Source organism: Pseudopodoces humilis, chromosome 4 (assembly GCF_049639895.1).
Source record: "Pseudopodoces humilis isolate 2021_Gansu_Grassland_sample_001 chromosome 4, ASM4963989v1, whole genome shotgun sequence".
Classification (NCBI taxonomy): domain Eukaryota; kingdom Metazoa; phylum Chordata; class Aves; order Passeriformes; family Paridae; genus Pseudopodoces; species Pseudopodoces humilis.
The window spans coordinates 74,966,571-74,987,746 of record NC_142203.1 but is presented as its reverse complement, the minus strand read 5'-3'; the positions used below and the strand labels follow the sequence as shown (position 1 = coordinate 74,987,746).

General features: G+C 49.1%; 1 protein-coding gene across 3 annotated transcripts; it reads left to right on the top strand.

Annotated features, from left to right (window-relative positions):
- The first annotated feature begins 1,384 nt into the window (after positions 1 to 1,384).
- PSTPIP2 (proline-serine-threonine phosphatase interacting protein 2) lies at positions 1,385 to 20,796 on the top strand. 3 transcript variants are annotated; one of them, XM_014257030.2, is made up of 16 exons: positions 1,421 to 1,458; positions 9,230 to 9,293; positions 9,481 to 9,581; positions 11,212 to 11,289; positions 12,154 to 12,188; positions 13,678 to 13,784; positions 14,452 to 14,514; positions 15,346 to 15,444; positions 15,660 to 15,705; positions 16,110 to 16,189; positions 17,941 to 18,039; positions 18,542 to 18,638; positions 18,946 to 19,030; positions 19,714 to 19,748; positions 20,050 to 20,107; positions 20,615 to 20,796. In XM_014257030.2, exons 2-15 carry the CDS (start codon positions 9,249 to 9,251, stop codon positions 20,097 to 20,099), a joined length of 1,020 nt encoding a protein of 339 aa, XP_014112505.1. In that variant the 5' UTR covers positions 1,421 to 1,458; positions 9,230 to 9,248; the 3' UTR covers positions 20,100 to 20,107; positions 20,615 to 20,796. The 3 variants fall into 3 exon arrangements, with proteins under 3 accessions (XP_014112506.1, XP_014112505.1, XP_014112507.1); XM_014257031.2 differs by lacking the exon at positions 9,230 to 9,293 and having other exon boundaries at positions 1,385 to 1,458; XM_014257032.2 differs by lacking the exon at positions 15,346 to 15,444.
- The last annotated feature ends 380 nt before the right edge of the window (positions 20,797 to 21,176 follow it).

The following is a 21,176-nucleotide window of genomic DNA, read 5'->3' as shown; positions in this document are numbered from 1 at the left end:
ATGTAGCACAGGTCCTGAGTAGTGCCATGGGCTGCCCTAGCTGGGAAATGGCGAGTGGATCATAGAATCAGTGGTTTGGTTTGAAAGGGACCTTAAAGATCATCTATGTCCACCCCCTGCTGTGGGTAGGACACCTGGTTCCAGGTTGCTTCAGGCCCCATCCCGCCTGGCACTGGACACTGCCAGGGGTGGGGAGCCACAGCTCCTCTGGACAACCTGTGCCCTGGCCTCACCATCCTCACTGGGAAGAGTCTTCCCAAGATCCCGTCTATCCCTGCCCTCTCTCAGTGGGAAGACATTCTTCCTTTTTCTGGTAACTCTGTGCCCATGTCCAAAGTCCCTTTCCAGCTCTGTTAGAGCCTGTTCAGGTGCTTGGTTGTGTGGATTTATGATGCTGGTTTGTGCTCTCTTGTGTCAGGAGGCTCCAAACAGGGTTAGTTTGCCTAAATCACCCTCATGTTACAATTGAGCAGTTACTGCAGTAAGTTGAAAATGCCTGTTTTTACGTCACTGGAGTGTTTTAGTTGTCCCTGTGTTCAAGCAGAGGCAGCAATTGAGCGTGGTGGGTGTGATTGAGGCATTTCAGTACATTGTGTCTCCCAGTATGCTTTAATATTTTCCAAGCATTGCTCAGAGGTCCCTCATGGAGTGCCTTGTGTCAGGCATTGGTGCCTAATAAGCTGTGTGTGACACGGGATGTGTGTGTTCAGGAGTGGCTGAGTGGGCTCAACCGGGAGAAAAGGAGGCTCAGGGGGCCCTTGGGGCTCTGCACAACTCCCTGACAGGGGGGGACAGCCGCGGGGCTTCGGGCTGTGCTGCCAGGGAACAGGGACAGGCAACAGCCTGCAGCTGTGCCACGATGGGTTTAGTTTGGATATTAGGAAAATCTCGACCTGGAGAGTTTTTCTGCCCTAGCATAGGCTGCCCAGGGCAGCGGTGAAGTCCTCATCCTTGGGGTTAAAACTTCTGTGGATGTGTTGGACGTGGGTTAATAGTGGTCTTGGTAATGCTGGGTGAATGGTTTGGGCTCGATGACCTTGGAGGGCTTTTGTAACCTAAGCAATTTTATGATTCCATGAAACCTTCCCGAAATACTCCTGAAGCTCCGAGCCCGGCGTGCAGGATACTGCAGGTGGCGCGGGCACGGCTGTGCAGCCGCCGGCCGAGCCGCTCCCTTGGGGGGAAAGCCGTCTTTCCTTGGGGAAGCCGAGCTCAGCGGGATCGGCAGTCACGGACGGGTTTGTCCCACGGAGAGCTGATGCCGAGCTTCCCCTCCCCGGTAGCACCCGCCTGCCGCAGCACGTCCCGCTGCTGGACCCGCGGGGGTCCCGGGGCGGGCACAGCCGTGCGTGGGAGGAGACTCGGCGGGGCGGGCCGGGCCGGGCCGGGCAGCGTGCGGCGGAGCGCGGCGGTGGCGACAGCAGGATGCGGGAGGCGCGGTTCAGGGACCACTTCTGGGTGAGTGGGAGCACGGCGGGACCAGGACAGCACGGGCAGAGCCAGCCGGAACCGGGGGGCCACAGCTGGAGGTGGAGGGATCACTGCTCTGGTTAGAGTTGGCTCCAAAGCCAGCGACCCTGGTCGTGGAGTGACTTTGCTGAATGCTCTGGGTAAAACACTGGCACAGGTTTCCCAGAGAAGCTGTTGGCTGCCCCTGGATCCCTGGCAGTGTCCAAGGCCAGCTTGGACAGGGCTTGGAGCAACCTGGTATATGGGAAGGTGTCCCTGCCCGTGGCAGGGGGTGGAATGAAATGGGCTTTAAGGTTCTTTCCAACCCAAACCATTCTGGGATTCTGTTATCCCCAGCAGGCACTGCCTACCATACATGTCTTGAGAGTTGAGGCTTTTCAGCCTGCTCCATGCAGCCAAAATAATCCCTGCAAGTGGCTGCTGCCTTGCTGGAGGAAGTCAGTGCCAGGCTGAAGGGTTGGATATCATTAATTTGCCATTGGAGAACTACTTGGAGGCACCATTGCAAAAAATGTTCTTTTGATGTGGAGCTAATCCTGGGCTAGGAGCAAGTCACTTGGTGTGGTGCTGCTCCAACTGTTGAGCCATGGATGAAAACCCACAATTTGGGGAAGACCACAAATTATTATTTTCAGTCTGAATTAAGCTTTTATAAAAGGAGAAGTGCAGGAAACCCACATATCTGCTGCAAAGGTTCAGCTCTGTGGCTACTCGGTTCCTCTTGTGGTGGATCTTCATTCTAGGTACTGGCAACCAGGAAGTAAATTACCAAATTTGGTCTTTTGGAATTGAAAATCTTCATCTGTGAATGGTATGTGGGGCTCCCCAGATGTTGCCTGGAAGCAGCTTCCATTTTGTAGGATGTGGGAGAGAAGCACAGGCCCCAGGAAGAGCTGGCACCAGGTTTGGGGCTCCTGAGTGCTGAGGAATAAGTGCAGAGCAGCAGCCTTACCCAGCATCATTAGTGAGTTAACTGGCATAGCGTTGTCAAATACATAAATCCCACACAGGTGTCAAACCTGTTGTGGAGAATAAAGCCAACTTTCCATCTGGCAGCTGCTTCCCAGCTGTTTTTTATGCAGAAGTTTTCCACAGTGCTCCCTTTGCTTTGCAAATATGCAGAGGGGAGGTTTTGAAGGTGGTGGCAGCACCACCTGGGCTGGGGGAATAACTATGATGCCAAAAAGGCTGAGTAGACAGGGTTTGTTGTGCCTCAGTGGCACATTGGATTGAAAAAGAGCTTCTCACTGCAGGGCTGACTTTGGCTAGTTCTGCCTGGTTTGTTCCTCTCCAGCAGTGGTGTGGTTTTTGAAGGAGGATCTTGGAGGAGGGGGCTCAGTGGGAGAAAACACCAGGTCAGGAGCAGCTTCTAACTCCCAAGACAGGGAGGATCTGGGGTGTTGCTTGGGGCCCTCATCTCTGCTGGACCACTTTTACTGTGAACACAGCTATTTCCTGAATAAATCCCTGGTTTTTGCTGAGCCCCAAACCAGTGGTGCTGCCAAGGATTTTTCCTGGGTTTTGTCCTTTGACTGATGAAACGTGCCTGGGGCAGGCAGCTGGGGTGGAGGTGGGATGGAACATGATGGATGTGACTCAGTGGAGAGACTGAGGCCCTTCTGCGGTCATTGGGCCCATGGAAAAGGCAGGTACCACCCCAAGCAGCTGCCACACCATGTACTGGTGACTGTGCATCAGCTGTGGGGGCTGGGGAGGAGGGGGGAATAAGGAAGAAGAAAACCAAATCAAGATGAAGTGTGGAAGGCTGTACATCCAGCTCCCACCTGCTGCTGAGTGCTGAGAGTGGGCATGCACTTCCTCCTGCAATTTTCCTCTTAGATTGCTTTGCGTAAGGCAAAAATAGGAGAAGTCTATGCTGAAGCAAGTGATTTCTTAGAAGCATAGAGTAATTTGGGGTGGGAAGGACCTTAGAAACCATCTAGACCAACATCCTGCTATGGTCAGGGACACTTTCCATGAGACCATGTTTCTCTCTGCCCTGTCCAGCCTGGCCTGGAACACTTCCAGGGATGGTGTAGCCACAGCTTGTTATAATACCCTCAATCATAAACAATTACTTCCTTATATTTAATATTAATTTCCCATCTTTTAGTTTAAAATCATCATTCCTTGTCATATAATTACAAAGAGCTTGGTGAGGCACAGCTTTCATCTTCTGTAGGTTCTTCACCTGTCAGACAAGGTGAGATCAAGAGAGCCATTGCTGCATGATTCTGGGCAGGTGGCAGATGCTGCCACACATTGTTCTTTAGTGCTGATGCTGTCTCAGCTTCAGATCTGCTGGTCCAACAAAATGCCCATGTCTTTTTTTTTCCCCCCAAATTAACTCATCATCCCACTCTATCTGCAGAATCCCTAAATACTGGGAAAAATGTATGTTACTCTGGTGGGAGCAAATTTCTCTGTGGTTGGGACAGCCTGATGAGGAGGAGGAAACTTTGGGAATGCTCCAGGGGAGGTATGCTCCAACTGATGGGATAAAAGTCTAAAAAAATGTGCCTACTCTCAAAACCTAGGCCAGTTTTGACATTGGATCTTCCAGCTTTGAAATGTGACTTGTTGTGAGTGATGACCTCCAAATTTCTTTGTGGGGATAGGATGGTATGGGTGAGGGTGGTGAGGCCCTGGCAGTGCCCAGAGCAGCTGGGGCTGCCCCTGGATCCCTGCAGTGTCCAAGGCCAGGCTGGACAGGGCTTGGAGCAGCCTGGGACAGTGGAAGGTGTCCCTGCTATGGCAGGGGTGGAGTTGGGATGAGGTTTGAGGTCCTTTCCAACCCAAACCATTCTTGGATTCTGTGATTGTAGGCTAAGCTGCAGCCCCCTTTTTGCTCTGTTGGGATTAGCAGGGCTGTGCTTCCAGCCTCACTGTTGTACTGTTGGGAATGGCGAGAAGCACGACACAGACTCTCTTGTGAGTTGAACAGGAGAGCGAGGTTTATTACCTCAGATTTTCTTTTATAGACTGATATGTGAAAGTACAGAAAGGTAAAACTCTTTTTGGTTAGTAAGCTAACACATTACCATCATTGGTCAGTGGGGTACACCACCCCTCAACCTTCTCTTGCAAGAAAACAAGAAACTGACAAACAGCACCTGCAAGGCTGGTTTCTGAGGATTGTTTTAATTCCTCCTTATGATTTCCCAGGCTGCTTTCTCAGGTGAGACTGAGAAAGTTATGTGGCCTGCTATTCCACAGACACCGTGCTCACTGCTTTTGCTCATATTTAGCATCCATACCTCACATGGGGACTGACTGAGTTTTAAAACTCAGCAGTTCTGGTTCCTTCACTGTGTACTCTGTCTGCTTTTGCACTGGCTGCTGCTGGAGCTGATGGTGTGATATTCCTGATGTGCTCTATTGGGAAAACACAGGGCCACTTGGCTCTCTGCACTGACGTTTGCTTATGCTCTTGGGTCTCAATACAAGATGATGGATTTTCTTAGATGAAGAGGTTTGCTCTCTGGCACCCCTCTGCAGCTCCTGCTTGCTCAGGGACTGAAGTCCAGATATGCCTGAAGCTGAACATTTTTTGCCCTGCACATTCTGATTCCCATGTCACTCACACACACAGGCCGTGTATCCTGCCTGCCTGTGAGGGAGCTGTGCAAAAACAAAAATACCCCAAAGCTCGTGTTTTTTTTCCCTTTCCCTGCCTGTAGTGATTGCTACAGGTTGGGCGGCAAGCATGACATTTTGTTTTCATTTGTTTTTGCAATCTGCTCTTCTTCTTTCACTGTGTGAGGTCTTTTCTTTTACTTTTTTTCACTTTCTTAGTACATGCCTTATTCTCCAGAAGCCTGTTCTTGCACATATTTCCGGTAACCCATCAACACTCTTTGGTGCTGATGTAAAACCATATGGTAAAAATAAAAATGCCAATAATGCTAAGAACCACTCTAATTCTGATTCGTGGGCTAACAGTGCAGTGTTGGTCATTTTGCCTTCAATGAGGCAATGCTCTGCTCCCTGCAGTGTGTTTAGTGATGCTGCTAAAACAACCCGTGGCTGGGGGGGATGCAGCCCTGGGTTCCTGGTGGTGGCCGTTCCACTTCCCCTTTCCCCTGCTTGTCCTTCTCTAAACGGGGACTGGCCTGGTGGAACTTAGCAGCAGCATTGTGAAATCCCCAGCTCATTGTTTCAAAGGAACAAGGTGGGGTTTGTGGGGAGAAGAAGTCGTTGCATCAAGGCGGAATGGTCCATTGCTTTTGATGTCTTGGGGGCGACCGGGGAAGGTGTTGGCGTAGGGGAAGGAAACTTCAAATGGAAAATGACTAGTCAAAAAGCTGATTTTTGGAGGATACTGGTCTTAGGTGGGTGGATTTGTCTTTTCCTCCCTGCCATGAGTTTTTTCTGTCCTGTTGTACCCTCCTGGTAATGGGATGGGGAGGAACTGCAAGCTCTTGCAGCCTCTCCTCTCCTGCTCCCTGCAGGCACCAGCATAAGCACTTTCTTTGTCTCAGCAACTTCAGCAGACACGGAGCGATTTTGGGAGTGCACTGAGCAAGGACAGCACAGCCAGCTACAGTTAGACAGTGTTTCCCACTACTGAAATAGTCACCGGTTTCTGGTGTGTTACTCTAAGCACACAAGGCTGAGGAAACATACTGAGAGCTTGGAATAAATATAAATCTTTCAAGAGATGGTCCATGAACAAGTGCAGTGCCCCAAACCTTTCAGTTTGGGAAGGTTGAGACAGACTGCTGGAAGGGATCTGGAGAGGCTGGATCTGTGGGCTAAGGCCGGTGGTGTGAGGTTCAACAAGAACAAGTGCCAGGTGCTTTTCTTGGGTCACCCAACCCCTACAGCTCCAGGCTGGGGCAGAGGGGCTGGAAAGGGCCCCTTGGGAAAGGCCCTGGGGGTGCTGGTGCCAGCAGCTGGACAGGAGCCCAGGGGTGGCCAAGTGGGCGAGAGGCCAGTGGCCCCTGGGCTGTGCCAGCCAGGTGTGACACAGCCCCAGGGCAGGGCCCGTCCCCTGTGCCGGCGCTGCTGAGGCACCTCCAGTGCTGGGACAGCTCTGGGCCCCTCAGCACAGGAGAGACACCGAGGGGCTGGAGCGTGTCCAGGGCAGGGAACGGAGCTGGGGAAGGGGCTGGAGCCCCAGAAGCGGCTGAGGGAGCTGGGAAAGGGGCTCAGCCTGGAGAAAAGGAGGCTCAGGGGGCCCTTGTGGCTCTGCACAAGTCCCTGGCAGGAGGGGACAGCCGGGGGGGTCGGGCTGTGCTGCCAGGGAACAGGGACAGGAGGAGAGGGAATGACTTCAGGTTGTGTCAAGTGATGTTTGGAGTAGATATTAGGGAAAATTTCTTCATGGCAAGGGTTATTAATCCTAGAAACAGGCTGCCCAGGGCAGTTTGGAATCTCCATCCCTGGAGGGATTTAAAAGCTGTGTGGATGTGGCACTTGGGGAGATGAGTTAATGGTGGGCTGGGCAGTGCTGGGGAGCATTTGGACTTAGTGGTCTTAGAGGGCTTTTCTAATTTAAACGTTTCTATGTTTCTGTGTTTCTCTAATGCCATTTTCTTCACAGGATGTGTGTCTGCAGGGGTTTTCCATGTAAAGTGGGGTAGAAGATGGAAGCGTCAAGCTCAGCAGCTTGCTATGACTCAGACAGGATCATGACGTGCTTTCACATCCCTGGCAGAACCTTTTAACCCCTCTTTTGGCTAAAAGTATAATCAAACCCCAAAACATCACGAACAGGACACAAATCCCTTCTGGCTATTGAATCCAGGCAGCAGATTGGGAAGGGGGGGCTGGATGTCCTGCGAGCTCAGGAAACATCAGGTGCTGCTTTGTCACCTTGAAATCATCTGTTTGCAGTTTCCATGGGCTGTCCTGTAAAGAGCGTGTGAGCTCACAGCTCTGCCCAGCAGGGAGGACCAGGACAGATGTGTGCTGGAAAGTGGCAGGAGAGATCTTCAAGCTCTGTTTGGGCAGGGCTTGGTGTAATTCCCCATCTTTCATACTTGCCTTTGGGTTATTACGGCTTTAAAGCTTCTCTGTGCCCATGGCTCTCTGCCTGCTGTGTTGCACTTTCTCTTCCATTGCTGTTGCCAGCGCTGCCTTTGCAGTCACAGAATCCTAGAATGGTTTGGGTTGAAAGGGATCCTCAAGACCATCCCATTCCACCTCCTGCCACGGGCAGGGACACCTTCTACTGTCCACTTGCAAGCCCTGTCCAGCCTCGCCTTGGACACTTCCAGGGATGGGGCAGCCGCAGCTGCTCTGGGTGCCCTGTGCCAGGGCCTCACGATCTTCGCGGCCAAGAAATTCTTCCCAATATCCCATCTAACCCTGCCCTCTGGCAGTGGGAGGCCATTCCCATTCCCAGTCCCTCCATCCTTCATCCCAAGTCCTTCTCCAGCTCTCCTGTGGGCACTGGGCAAGGCTCTCAGGTCTTCCTGGAGCCTTCTCCAGGATGAACTCCCCCAGTCATGCTGGTCCATTTGGCTCCTTCTGTGCCAAACCTACCCAGAAGTTTTCTGTAAAGGCTGATTTGACACCATACAACCCTGCCAGCTCCATCTGGGCTGGGAGCTCCTGCCATGGAAAACTCACATGGAGGAATTTAAAAGCCATATAAGTGTGGCACTTGGGGACATGGGTAGGAGAATGGCTTGACAATGCTAGGGAGTGTTTGGACTCCATGATCTCAGAGGGCTTTTCCAACTTAAACAATCGTGTGATTCCGTGTTTCAAGTAACACCTTGCACCCTGAGGCCTGGTCCAGCCTTGTGTGCTTAGGAACACACACGTGCTGGAATTGAATCCTTCTACTGTAGAAGGAAGATTGATAAAACAGGGAGCTTAGTGTACATTACTGGTAGATACTCCCAGTTTTCCCCTTGACCCTCTACCTGGCACAGAGACCCCAAGAGTGCCGGGCAGCAGAGCAGGATGCAGGAGCCTCTGGGTGCCCCTGGATATGCAGTGATGGGGCTCTGCCCTTCCTCCTTCCTGGGATTGAAATGACCAGCAGTTGTGCTTTGCATCCATTTTGCTTCCTTTGAAAGTAGGGATAGGAATTCAAGTTAGGCTGTTCCTGTGTTTTGCAAATGTAATGAAGCCTGACTCCAGTACAGTGTTTCCTTTTCACAGACCCAGTTAGTGAAGATGTGGAGCAACCTGAGAGCTGGTTGTGAATTTATCAGTATTAACTTCATTTTGGAGGGACATTTGCACTTTGTAAAGGAAGTTTGGTTTCTGCTTAGATCCTGCTCTATAGTCCTGTCTTCCCATGCAAAGATGATCTGGAGATACCTGTGGATTTTCTGCCAGTCCCACTTTACCACATCTCCCTTTCACTTCTCATTTTCTGGTCTCTGACAGTCAAATACTTGAATAGAGAATTCCATTTAATTAAACTCTTCCTTTATCACAAACTCTTCCTTTATCGCATCAGCAACAAACTCTTAAGAAATCCCCCCTTCTGCTGCCCACACTTTTATGCAAGATCTCTGCATACTCTCATCCTGGCTTTGAACTATTTTCTGAATCTCTCCATTCTGTTCAGGTTTCTTGATAATGTTTTCTGGCTTTTGTTTCCTATTGCTGAGCTTCATAACTGCTCCTACTATTGCTCCCTTTTCTGCAGCCATGTATAGGAATGGGGAAAGAATGAGGTAGAGTAAGTCAGCTTACATCATTGCTGCATCTTTTTTTTTTCCTTCTTTTTCTTTTTTCCTTTTCCTTTTCATTTTCCTTTTCCTTTTTTTTTTTTTTCTTTTTCTTCATGCATCAGTGCAACATGTTTTTAAGGAATGATTTGGAAGAAGACACTGACCCTTCAGAAGTCTATGGCAAATGTGAGTGGCACAGATGTATGTTGTCTCAAATTTCCACTGTTGTTCTCATTCTGGAGTCTCTCCTACCCCTAAAACAAAAGATCTTATTTCATAAAGAGCATTTCATAACTTGCAAACTTGCTCCTGCTGAGCCAGTGCCTCAGGAGGTGGATTGCACTGACAGGGACTCCTGTTCCTGTGTTTTCAGAGCACGGATCTGACCAGCACAGTTGGCTATGACAGCATCATTCAGCATCTGAATGATGGCAGGAAGAACTGCAAAGAATTTGAAGACTTTCTGAAGGAAAGGTAGGAAGCTGCCTCTGACAATGGGTTGGGTTGAGCCTGGAAGTGGTGCTGTGGCACTACTCCTTCTCCTGATATTCCCAGTTTGATTTCTGCTATGATTAACTGATGTTAAAATGCTGTCCCATGAAGTTTACCTTGCTGTTTACCTTGCAGAAGATCAGGTGAGAAGATCTTGGCCTGGAGAGCCATGGCTTTGTCCTGTTCTTGTCTCTGTGCATTATGAGCACCCCACATATTCAGTGTTAAAAAGTGGTAAGGTTAGGTACTGCTATTATTAATCAGAGGAGATGACCTAAGCTGAAATTCTGTGGCTGCAAAAACAGCTGTGATGATCTGGCCATGTATTTTGCCTTTATGGTTCACCTGGTTAGCAATGGCTGAATATAAAGAGCATTGTAAAACACTGTACATTGAATTAATGTCATTTTGGTAGTGACAACTGGAGAAAACCATCCTCTGACTGCATGACTTGGTACAGAGCATCCTGGAATAAACAAAATTGGGAAGAACAGGAGGAGAACTGCACTTAAAAGTGTCTAATGCACCTACATCTGTTTAAGCTGTAATTCCATCTTCCAGGAAAATTTGGGCCTTCCACATGAGGAGTGAAACCAAGTCTCACTCATCTGTGACAATGCAGTGCCAAAAGCCTCCTCTACACCCTGTGCCCTCTTTGGTCTTGAAGGGAGGTGTAGGTTGCCACTGAAGTGTCTAGCCAGGAGGAAATCAGAGGCTGGACCTGGATTTGCCTCTTTGGACTCGGCCCAGGTGTCCAGCATGGCTGTTACACAGTCCCAGCTATGGAGAATGTGCCTGCTGGATGTTTTGTCTCAAAGAAAGTTCCTGGGAATGCTGTTAGGTTAAAAAAAAATAATTAAAAAATCAATGTATAATACTTTTTTTTTTTTTCAATTTCCCTATTAGCTTCTGGAGCTTTTAGAGTTAAGCTAAGTGAATTTAATTGCCAAACTCCAGAAATCAATTACACAGGGGTCTCCACCTGTGTTAGTAGTTAAGGCATTTTAGAAAGTTATTTTTTTTATCCAGTAGATGTTCTAATGGCAGCCTCTAGCAGTACTTGTTCCTTTCCACTGGCTACAAACAGCTAGGGCTGCCCACATGGAGGGAACTACATTTGACCAAGCAAGTCCAGGTTGTCTGTAGTGATTTCAAAGCAGCTGCAAAAAACCTGGTTGTTCTTACACTGAAACACATGGGCTGTCTTTCCCTCCTTCCTTCGTTCTGAGAGGGGGAGGTAATGTGGTCTCCCAAAGGTGTTATTTATGAATAACACAAGATTTGGTCTCTTCTACAGGTGCTCTCCCTAAGGATTAGTGCCAGGTACAGAGGGTACTTATTGCCACATTGCCAGAGTGCAGGGTTAGATGGGATGCTGGGAAGGAATTCTTGGCTGTGAGGGTGGTGGGACCCTCTTTGGCACAGGTTTCCCAGAGCAGCTGTGGCTGCCCCTTCCTGGAAGTATCCAAGGCCTCTTGGAGCTTGGAGCACCCTGGGGTAGTGGAAGATGTTTTTGCCCATGGCAGAGGGTAGAACTGGAGGAGCTTTCAGGTCCCTTCCAACCCAAACCAATCACTGATTTATCTCTTTGATTTTTCTTTTTCCTCAACAGAGCAATTATAGAAGAAAAATATGGCAAGGAGCTCATTAACTTGTCGAAGAAGAAGCCCTGTGGGCAGACAGAGCTGAAGTAAGTTTGCAGTTGCTTTTATGGGTGTCCCTGAAGCAGGGAAAGAGGAAGAAGAGAAAGGAAGCTGTGAGACAAAACAGAGTGGAAATGTGATTAGGAGATGAGCTGAAATCATTCTCATGAATGAGCTGTGCCCAGTTGGGCTCTAATTTGCTTTGTTTTGGAGCCCACCAGGTTCCCTTAGCCACAGATTAACCAAAGCACTGTAGATGCTCGGGGGGGGTGTGGGCTGGTGGGTCAGCAGAAAGCTGAGTTTCATGAGACCTTGGGTTACCTCCAGGCAGGTTTTGTAGCCAGAGGGAACTACAGGTACTTCCTTGAATCAAACCACGCAAATCTTTAGAGCCCAGCGTGCTGTGGCCACCATGGTTTTTTCCATTTCCCAAGTGATCTTCAGTGCCTTCTGCTTCCTCCTTTGTTTCTGTGCTTTATACATGCCTTGGTCATTTACTTACAGTTTCATATTGAGGTATCACTTAAAATGTTTCAGACCTCTTTACTGTGCAATATTAAGAGGGAGAAAAGCTCCCTACTTTCCCAACCACTGGCAAATGCACCATGTTGAAATTGTTTATCTGTTCCAGGTGATGGTTTTAGGAGGTTGCCAGAAATATTTGTCACGAAACTTTGAGTTTTTAATGGCATCCAGTGTTCAGAAAGATGTAAAATAGGTATCAAACTAAGTGAACTGTATTACACCTGCTGAGAGGGGAAAAAGCTGGAGGTACTAAGAGGGTAAATAAAAGTGCTTAGAGGTACTTTGGCCATTGCTGAGTGAGCTCTGTTTTGGAAGAGGTGCTCTGCTGATGCCTGTGGCTGACTGTGCTTTTCTACCCTCTCTATTGCCCTGCCTGTATTTTTCAGCACGCTGAAGAGATCCCTCGATGTTTTCAAGCAGCGTAAGTAATTACTGGTGTTTGCCAGGACACTTGGCAGTGCTAAAGCCTGAAGGCAAGTGCCAGGGAAGAAAATAGCAGAGAAATCTCTAAAGCTGTGCAGTGCTGAGGCCAGGCATAGGCTGTACTGCTGGGCTGGTTCATTCCAGTGTGTGGGGCTTGGGACAAAGTGAGCCAGGACATATGTGGGACAGGAGACCCACAAGGCATCATTTTGGGATCTCTTGGGCTTTCAGGCCTGGCTGCAGTTCAGAGGTCATGCTTATGTTGTGCATAGGAAGCTGTGCACGGGGAGCTCATCTGGGGTTTGTTGGACAGGCTTGTCCTCCTCACAAACACACTGTAACTCACACCTTGAACCTGGGGACAGCTCAGGAGAGACACTGAGGGGCTGGAGCATGTCCAGGGCAGGGAATGGAGCTGGGGAAGGGGCTGGAGCCCCAGGAGCAGCTGAGGGAGCTGGGAAAGGGGCTCAGCCTGGAGAAAAGGAGGCTCAGGGGGCCCTTGTGGCTCTGCACAAGTCCCTGGCAGCAGGGGACAGCCGGGGGGGTCGGGCTGTGCTGCCAGGGAACAGGGACAGGAGGAGAGGGAACGGCCTCAGCCTGGGCCAGGGCAGGTTTAGATTGGATATTAGGGAAATATTTTCATGGAAAGAGTTGTCCAGCCCTGGCACAGCTGCCCAGGGCAGTGTTGGAGTCCTCATCCCTGGAGGGACTTAAAGGACATGTGGATGTGTCACTTGGGGACATGGGTAAGTGGTGACCTTGGTATTTCTGGGGGAATGGTTAAACTTGAAGTTCTTAAGAGGGGTTTTCCATCCTAAATGGTTGTGTGATTCTAACTGGAGCATCTAGAAGATGGTGCTTTGGCCAGCATATGTTGTCATGTGTCACATCCTGTCATGGTACCATCAGACAGCAGCTTGAGGGTGAGCACTCGGCTATCCTGTGCCCGGTCCATCCCTTGCCCAGTCCAGGTTTCTTTGCTGCCCCTGTGGACCTCACTAACAGGGCTCTGCCTTCACCAGTGCTTACTATTCACAGCTGTGGGTTTGGAGAAGCTTTGGGGATTGAATCAGGAGCTGCCCTTTGGTTCCACTGCCTTGGTGGTCTTGCTGGGGTGGTGTTTCAGTGTGGCCACTTGCCTTCAGCAAGAGGAGCCCGAGATTGTTTTAGCCTTCATTTTTCTGTGCTCCAAGTCATTGCCTGCTGGCCTGGGGCAATGCAGTGTGTTGAAACATGCCTAGATTTACCTGCCTGAGGGGGAGAGTTTTCTCAAACTGGGGAGCAGGTCCCAGCAGGACTGATCCTCACATTGCTGGGCACTGCTTGGAGGCTGCTTCAGACAAGCTGGAGCTTTTTCACATTTCTGAAAGGGGATGTGTGATGTGTTCTAAGTTGACTTGAGAAACAGTCTCTATAGGAATATATATATATATATATATATATATATATATATATATATAAATGTTGAATTCATTTTCTCTTTGCAGAGATAGACAATGTGGGACAAGGTCACATCCAGCTGGCACAAACCCTTCGGGAGGAAGCAAAGAAGATGGAGGACTTCAGGGAAAAGCAAAAGCTGCATCGGAAAAAGGTCAGGCACCGTGGGAAGACGTGCCTTCCTGCAGGGTGTTGATCCTGCCCCAGCAAGGGGCTGATCCTGGTGCTGTCCCATGCCATGCCCCCACTGCCTGTGCTGCTGGGAAGTACTGAGCTCCTTCCTATGTGTTGTAACTGTGTTGAACTGTGTAGTAACCTCCAGCTTCCTTCTTCTCACTTCCACGTCTTCTTCATGTGCTTTTTGGGGTCAGCCACAGCACTGGAATGTTTCTAAAGTATTTATTTAGCTCCATTTATTATCTCCATAGGTGAGGTCATACAGCACTTGGCTAAAATGGTCAAACCTTTTAACTTCTTCTGGCTTGAGATTCCTTTGTCTGGTAAACCAGGGAAAACTGCCAGAACCAGGGACTGGTTTGGACCTGGAAGTGGGGAGTGGGCTTCCCAGTTTTGCCAGAGTCTGTGGAGGTGATACAGTACTATATATTGCTAGGATTTAGTTTGTAGAGCTCCTTTGCATGCACAATTCAAGGCTTAGGCAGAAGCACAAAAGATGAGTTTTGTGAAGATGAATTGGGTGGTTGAAGGCCTTTAAACACATCTCATTGTGGTGTGTGGCTCTTCCTCTTCTAAGCCCCAGAGTGTGTACTGGAGCTTTGATGGTCAGTGATGTGCTGACCCCAGGTCTGTTGTCTTCACAGATAGAGCTGATAATGGAGGCGATTCACAAAAACAGGAATCTTCAGTACAAGAAGACCATGGAGGTAAAGCAAATGTGCTGCTGTTTCTTGCCATGTGGGTTAATGCTGCTCACACCAGAGCACTGGGACAGGCTTAAATGAGAGGGATTTCCTCTTCTGCTGTGACTCTTGACACCATGTCTGTCTGAGTGCTGTGCAGGGTGTGCTCAGAAACAGTGAAGAGCACACCAAAGACATGGCCAGTGGAAACTTCAGCAGGGTTGGATACAAATGGCTTAGAAACAAAGAATTATTCAGGTTGGAAAAGATATTTGAGTCCAACCATTTGCCCAGTACTGCCAAGCCCACCACTAACCCATCTCCCCAAGTGCCACATCCATACATTTTTTGGACACTTCCATGGGTGGTGACTGTACCACTGCCCTGGGCAGCCTGCTCCAGGGCATGAAAACTATTTCTGTGAGGAAGTTTTTCTGAATATCTACTCTAAACATCCTCTGATGCAACTTGAGGCCACTTCCTCTTGTCCTGTCCCTGTTCCCTGGCGGCAGAGCCCGACTCTCCCCTGGCTGTCCCCTTCTGTTGGGGAGTGGTGCAGAGCTGGAAGGTCCTCCCTGAGCCTTTCTTTCTCCAGGTTGAGCCCCCTCAGCTGCTCCTCGTCAGACTTGTGTTCCTCCCCATTCCCCAGGCTTTCTCTGGACATGCCCTTGGCCTTGATTGCCAGGAACTTTTCACCCCAATCCAAGAGCAGCCTGCCTTGCAAGCCTTTTCCCAAACTGCAGGGCACCTTTTGTCCCTGCTCTGCAGGCAGCCTGTTCCCTTGCAGGCTGAGCTTTTCCCCAAGGGCTCTCCCCAAGGTGTGTCTGCATCTGGCTGTTCTGGTGTCTGTCCTAGGCCAAGCGTCTGTACGAGCAGCGCTGCCGGGACAAAGATGAGGCGGAGCAGGCTGTGCACCGCAACGCCAGCCTGGTCACACAGAAGCAGCAGGAGAAGGTATGGGAAGTGGGTGGCCACAGCCACCACAGTGGAGGGGAATGAGGGGGAAGGGATGTTTCTTCTGGCAGCTCTCATGCCCCATGGCTCGTCTCCCAGCTCTGGGTTTTGGGGTGAGATGGGGTGGCTGGTGATGCTCCCCAGTGGGGCTGAAGTGCCACTGGTGATGCAGCCAGCCTCTTCTCCACCTTCCTGGTCTCTCCTGTTTTTGTCAGCTGTTCCTGAAACTGGCTCAGACGAAATCAGCACTGGAGGACACTGGTGAGTGTGGAAATGCCATGCTGGGATGGTGAGGGGAGTGTTTCCAGGGGCAAGGGGTTGTGAAGGTGTGATGTGGCTTGTGGGTGAGCTCCAGTTCTTGTGTCAGGCATGACTCCTCAGAAACACACACCCAATATAGCAGCAGTGGGCAACTTCCCTGGAGAAGCCTGCATGGCCCCACCAAAGCCATGTCCTTCTGAGATCCCTGATCTCCCATCCTTTTCAGCCTTTCTCCCAGCCCTAGAATTACCTTCTAGTGAAGGTATTTTTTAATGAATGTTAATCATGGAATCAAAGAATCATAAAATGAGTTGGGTTGGAAGGGACCTTAAAGGTCCTATCTCATTCTAACCCCACTGCCATGGGCAGACACACTTTCAGCCAAAATATGGTTTGTCTCACAGACAGGAGTTACCAGCAGAGTGTGACCACAATGGAGAAGATCCGGGAAGAGTGGCAGAATGAGCACATCAAAGCTTGCGAGGTAAATGCCCCTAAACTCTTCCACATGGCAGTGTGGTCCTCTGGGTTTGCAGTCCTGGCTGCAGGGCTCAGGGACAGCGCAGATTTGCTGTCTGTGTGTTCCCCTGGCAGTGACAGCTGACCCTGTGTGTGTCTCAAGCATGGCTTCTGGATTCAAGGCCCCACTGCTTCAAGGTTTCTGCTTTTATTTAATAATTTTTTATTTTCCACCACCTTGACAGAGTCAAGGTAGTGACATTTTTGCCCACTATCTGCTTGCATGCGTGGCATGGCTGTCATCTTGAACAGCTATGGTCACCTCTGGATGCTCAGTGACTCCAGGGCAGTATGTCCTGGAGCCTCAACAACATCTGGAAGACTGTCTGAAACTCTGGAAGACTTTACATGACTTTGCAGCAGAGGCTGGTGGTGGCTGGAGATGCAGGTGAAGCCGTCTCCACATGCACCCTGTGCCAAAAACCCTTCACCTTATGTCTCACAGACCATGCAGTAGTGTGGGAACCCCTCTGAGTGTGTGTATCAGCCTGAAGCAGACTGCCTCACAGGGAAGTGGTCCAGCAGGGATTTCTAGCACATGCTGGGGCATTACAGAGTAGCAGGATGGTAGCAATTCCAGGTAGCAAGAGGGCTAAGCAACTGCTCTGCTACTGGCCTGTGATCTGTGACTGAGGGGTGGACAGGGACTGGAAAGACAGATTTTATCCCAGATCTGCTTCAGCCTTGCAACCAGCTTTCCCATTCCGAGCTGTGCTGATCCCTTCCAAGTCAGGTGTTTTCAGGCTGCTATTCTACTTTTCCCTTTTGAACTGGAATTTGCTGTCTGTTTTGTGTGATGTGGGTGTCTCTGTGCTGGTGTGCCTTTGGAGTCTTCTCTGGAAGCCTCTAGGATGGGGACGGAGTTTAGTGGTGGCTTGGCAGTGCTGGGTTAATGGCTGGTCTCGATGTTCTTAAACAGCTTTTCCAACCCTGACAATTCTGTGGTGGGGAGTGGAAAGCAGCAGCTTCACTTTTGCAGATGGGTGATGTGGAAGTTTTCCTCTCCCTGTGTTACAAAGGTCATAAGTGGTAACAAGTGTTCATGGAAATGTGTAAAAGGATGTGAAATTGAGGAGTACTAGACAGCAGATTTCAAAAGGGTTTAAACCTACTTGGAGAAGGGCTGGGTAGGAAAGAGCAAGAAGACCAACCAGCCAATATACCTCTGATTTCATAGATCCCCAGTGCTTTTTTTTTTTTTCATTGCTCCATACCTGGAACATGGAAATGTTAAAAAAAACATGTACATGTGGCAGCTGGGGAAATGTGTTAGTGGTGACCTCGGCAGTGCAGGAGTAATGGTGGGATTTGAGGATCTTAGAAGGCGTTTCCAAGCTAAATGATTCTTTGATTCAAGGGTACCTGTGAAAGGGAAGTGGACTAGAACCACAGGCAAACAGGGAACCTGTACTGCTTTTAGGAAGCTGGTTGGTTTCCCCAGAGGTGGAAATGTACTGGGTGGTCCCCTCCACATTAGGCTTGCAGATTTTCCAAGCTTAGTACTCAACTTTTAATTACCTGGTTGCAGAGAGGGATTATCTCTCCTCTGAACAAGCCAGAGGACTCACGGCTTCCTTGTTTCCTGCAGAAGACCAACACCAACTCCTTCTGGCAGTTAGCTTTGTTTTGGCATGTGGGGGTAAGAAGCAATTAGGACAAAAGAGATTTGCCCTCATTTTAAAGATGTTATGGACAGTTTTGTCTGTGTTTTTTCAGTTCTTTGAGACTCAGGAGTGCGAGCGGATCAACTATTTCCGTAATGCCCTCTGGCTCCACGTCAACCAGCTCTCCCTGGGATGTGTCCTGAATGATGAGGTACCTCAACTTAAAATACTCATTTTTCTGCACAGAAAGCAAAGCCTAATTTGTTTTCCTAGGCACTAAGCTGTGTTACATCCAATTTGGGCTGTGGCTCTTGATTGCATGAGTGGGCAAGCAGAAGGACTGGCCAAAACTCTTGCAAATGAATTTTCCTCTGGGATTCCCACATTTTTTGAGGGTGGAGATGCCCTGGCACAGATTTCCCAGAGAAAATGCGGTTGCCTCATCCCTGGAAATGTCCAAGGCCAGTTTGGACCGGGCTTGGAGCAGCCTGGTCTAGTAGAAGGTGTCCCTGCCCATGGCAGGGTCTGGAATGGGATGGGCTTTAAAGTTCCTTTCCAACCCAAACTATTCTGGGATTCTGTGATTCCCCTGACACTGGAGCTTGTGTGAGTGAGTACTGGGCTTTCACCCCGTGTGTGGTAAGCAATTGGGAAAAAGCCTTGGGGTTTTTTTGACCTGATATAAACAAATGCACTTTATTTCCCTTTTGCAGAAATATGAGGAAATCCGCAAGAGTTTAGAAATGTGCAGCATTGAGAAGGATGTTGATTTTTTTGTAAATTTACGCAAAACTGGAAATTTGGCTCCAGGTAAGAATCTCAGAATTAGTAGTATCTCAGAAAGTAGTGCTGTCTGCTGTGTACTCCTCAAGGAACTGGCTGCCCTGGTCAGCATCATTTTGTGTGCAGAAAACACTCATTTTGCATTTCATTCGTTGCCATGCAGCAGCACTAGTCTGTGCCTCTGTTGACAGCCCCTGGAGATCATAGTCCCATTTTTCAGTTTTCTGATCAGGAATTTTCTCAGGGAAGAGGAAGACTTAGCAGCTGAATGTTGGTATAGCAAGTATTTTATGTCTGTAAGAGGCTTGTACTTTACTACTGTCAACTTTCCTAGCTCCTGTTGTTTATGAAAACTACTATAATGCCCAGAGAAATGTGACTCCTGCTGCGAGAAGTCCAGCTCCTGTGCCTTTATCAAGGTAAGGTGTGTAACATGTGCAACTGCAATTGTTACTGCAGATGATGCTCCCTCCCCCAAAACAGGCATATTCTGTTCCTTTCAGTCTATTAGAAGCTTAACTTAAGCTTCTAATTCCTCTATTTAGAGGAAAATATTTACTTGCATGGTACTTGGTGTACTGTCTGTCTGAGGAGGGTTAAAAGCATTTGTGGGTGGAGAGAGGAACTACAGAGCTGAATTCACTCTTGTGGGACAGAAGCTGGGCAGGGAGGACATGGTGGAGGGTTTTTCTGTCAGGGGAAGATGATGACTGGGGCCAAGACTCATGCTAAGAATGAATTGCCACTTTGGCTGCCACACTCAGAGAGGAGTCATGTCCAATTACAGCTTCCTGATGTCTCACTCTGGCCAAAGGCATATACAAAGACATGCCCTGAGGCTCACTTGTGAATTTTTCCCCGAGTCAGTGCTTTCTGATTATTTTTTTCCTCTCCTCCACTGTGTCAGGTTCCTGTGTTTGCCAAGTGGGCTGTGGGTGGTGAGCCCATCATGACTTGCCTTGTCAGGTCTCCATAAAGGCCGGGCTGGCCAAACCTCTTGCCCTCCCACCAGCTCTGGTGGGGCAGCTCTGGGGTGCAGAACCAGGGCAAAGGGAGTTCCTTAGCCATGCAGATCCTCAGCTCTGTGTTTCCTTCTGTACAGGAGGGGACCCTTGCCCACCCCGACCAGTGCACCAGGTGAGTTACTGCTTCGTGTGCTTTCTGGCCCCCGAGGGGAAATCTCACTTCAGCCCTTGCCCAAAGTCCCTTTCCAGCTCCCTTGGACCCCCTTTAGGCACTGGCAAGGGGTCTCCTTGGAGCCTTTCCTTCTCCAAGTGAAACCCCCAGCTCTCCCAGCCTGGCTTGAGCCTCATTCACTCTTGCATCCCATCCCTTTAATGTGGTTGGCCAGTGTGTGGTGTTTCTGCTCTGTTTAAAATCACATAATGAGCACTTCACATGGGTAACCTGAGGGGACTTTTTGTACTTTGTGTTTCAGGGGAGCCTGATTATGCCACAGTTGATGGCTACAGCTTGGTACATTTCTAACAGTCACAGTAAGTACCCACTTTTGATGGACAAATGAGGCTTAAAAGAAAGAGGGGGAAGAATTTTTTACCTGGGCAGATAGTAATATGACAAGGGGGAATGGTTTATACCAAAAGATGGTAGATTGAGATCAGCTAGAAGGGAAAAATTCTTCCCTGTGAGGGTGGGCAGGCCCTGGCACAGGCTGCCCAGAAAAGCTGTGACTGCCCCTGGAAGTGTCCCAGGCCAGGCTGGTTGGGCTTGGAGAAATCTGGGATAATGGAAGGTGTCCCTGCCCATGGCAGTGAGGTTGGAATTAGATGGTCCTGATGGTTCATTCCAACCCAAACCATTCTGGGATTCTATAAGAAAGGATTTAATATGAGATGAAGCTACACATCAGGGACAGTGGAGAAAGGTCATTGGTTAAGGAATGACATTTGAGGTGGCTGACTGGAAGTGATGCTTCTGTCAGCCCTCCCATTGCTTGCCTCAGCTGTAGCTGTGGTTTAGACACTGATGGTCTTGTTCTCCAGGTTTTCCAAAAGGCAGAAGACATTGTTGGTCTGACCAGCATGGCAGAGATGATGTTTTCAGTTACTCCCAGACATATAGAGCTGAAGTGCTTCTGCTTTTCAAGAGAATATTTTGAGGACTCCAACAATTATTTGTACATTCAGAAAATGCTTACTAAAAATCTATGCCTCTGATCAGCAAACTCCTTGGATGGATCTTCTTACTCAGAGTAAGAAAAGGACCAGACACAGGGGTGATCTGTGTTGGAAGTTTTCAATTTGAAGTTCTTCTAAAGTGTAGCCATCTAGAAAGTCTGGAGCCTTCCACTCTGTAGGTAACTAAGAAGTTGTATGTGCTGAGAGGAGTGCTGCACGATGCTTTGGTCATGCTGGCTTGTGTTCAGGGTATGTGCATCCCTCTCAGATCTCAGGTTTTGCCTGTTCCTAAGGGCTTTTGCCTGTTCCTAAAGTCTTTCATTAGTGGGGATTAAACTTGTCCTTTGGGTCAAATTTTACTCATATCTCTCAGAAATCTTACTTAGAGGAGCACCAGCAGTTGCACAGAGTTCCTGGCTTAGCTGTA

Coding starts and splice junctions, on each gene's coding strand:
- PSTPIP2 (XM_014257030.2), top strand. CDS start 9,249: ATGATTTGGAAGAAGACACTGACCCTTCAGAAGTCTATGGCAAAT. Junction 19,031..19,713: donor GCTCCTGTGCCTTTATCAAG/GTAAGGTGTGTA, acceptor CCTTCTGTACAG/GAGGGGACCCTTGCCCACCC. Junction 19,749..20,049: donor CACCCCGACCAGTGCACCAG/GTGAGTTACTGC, acceptor TTTGTGTTTCAG/GGGAGCCTGATTATGCCACA.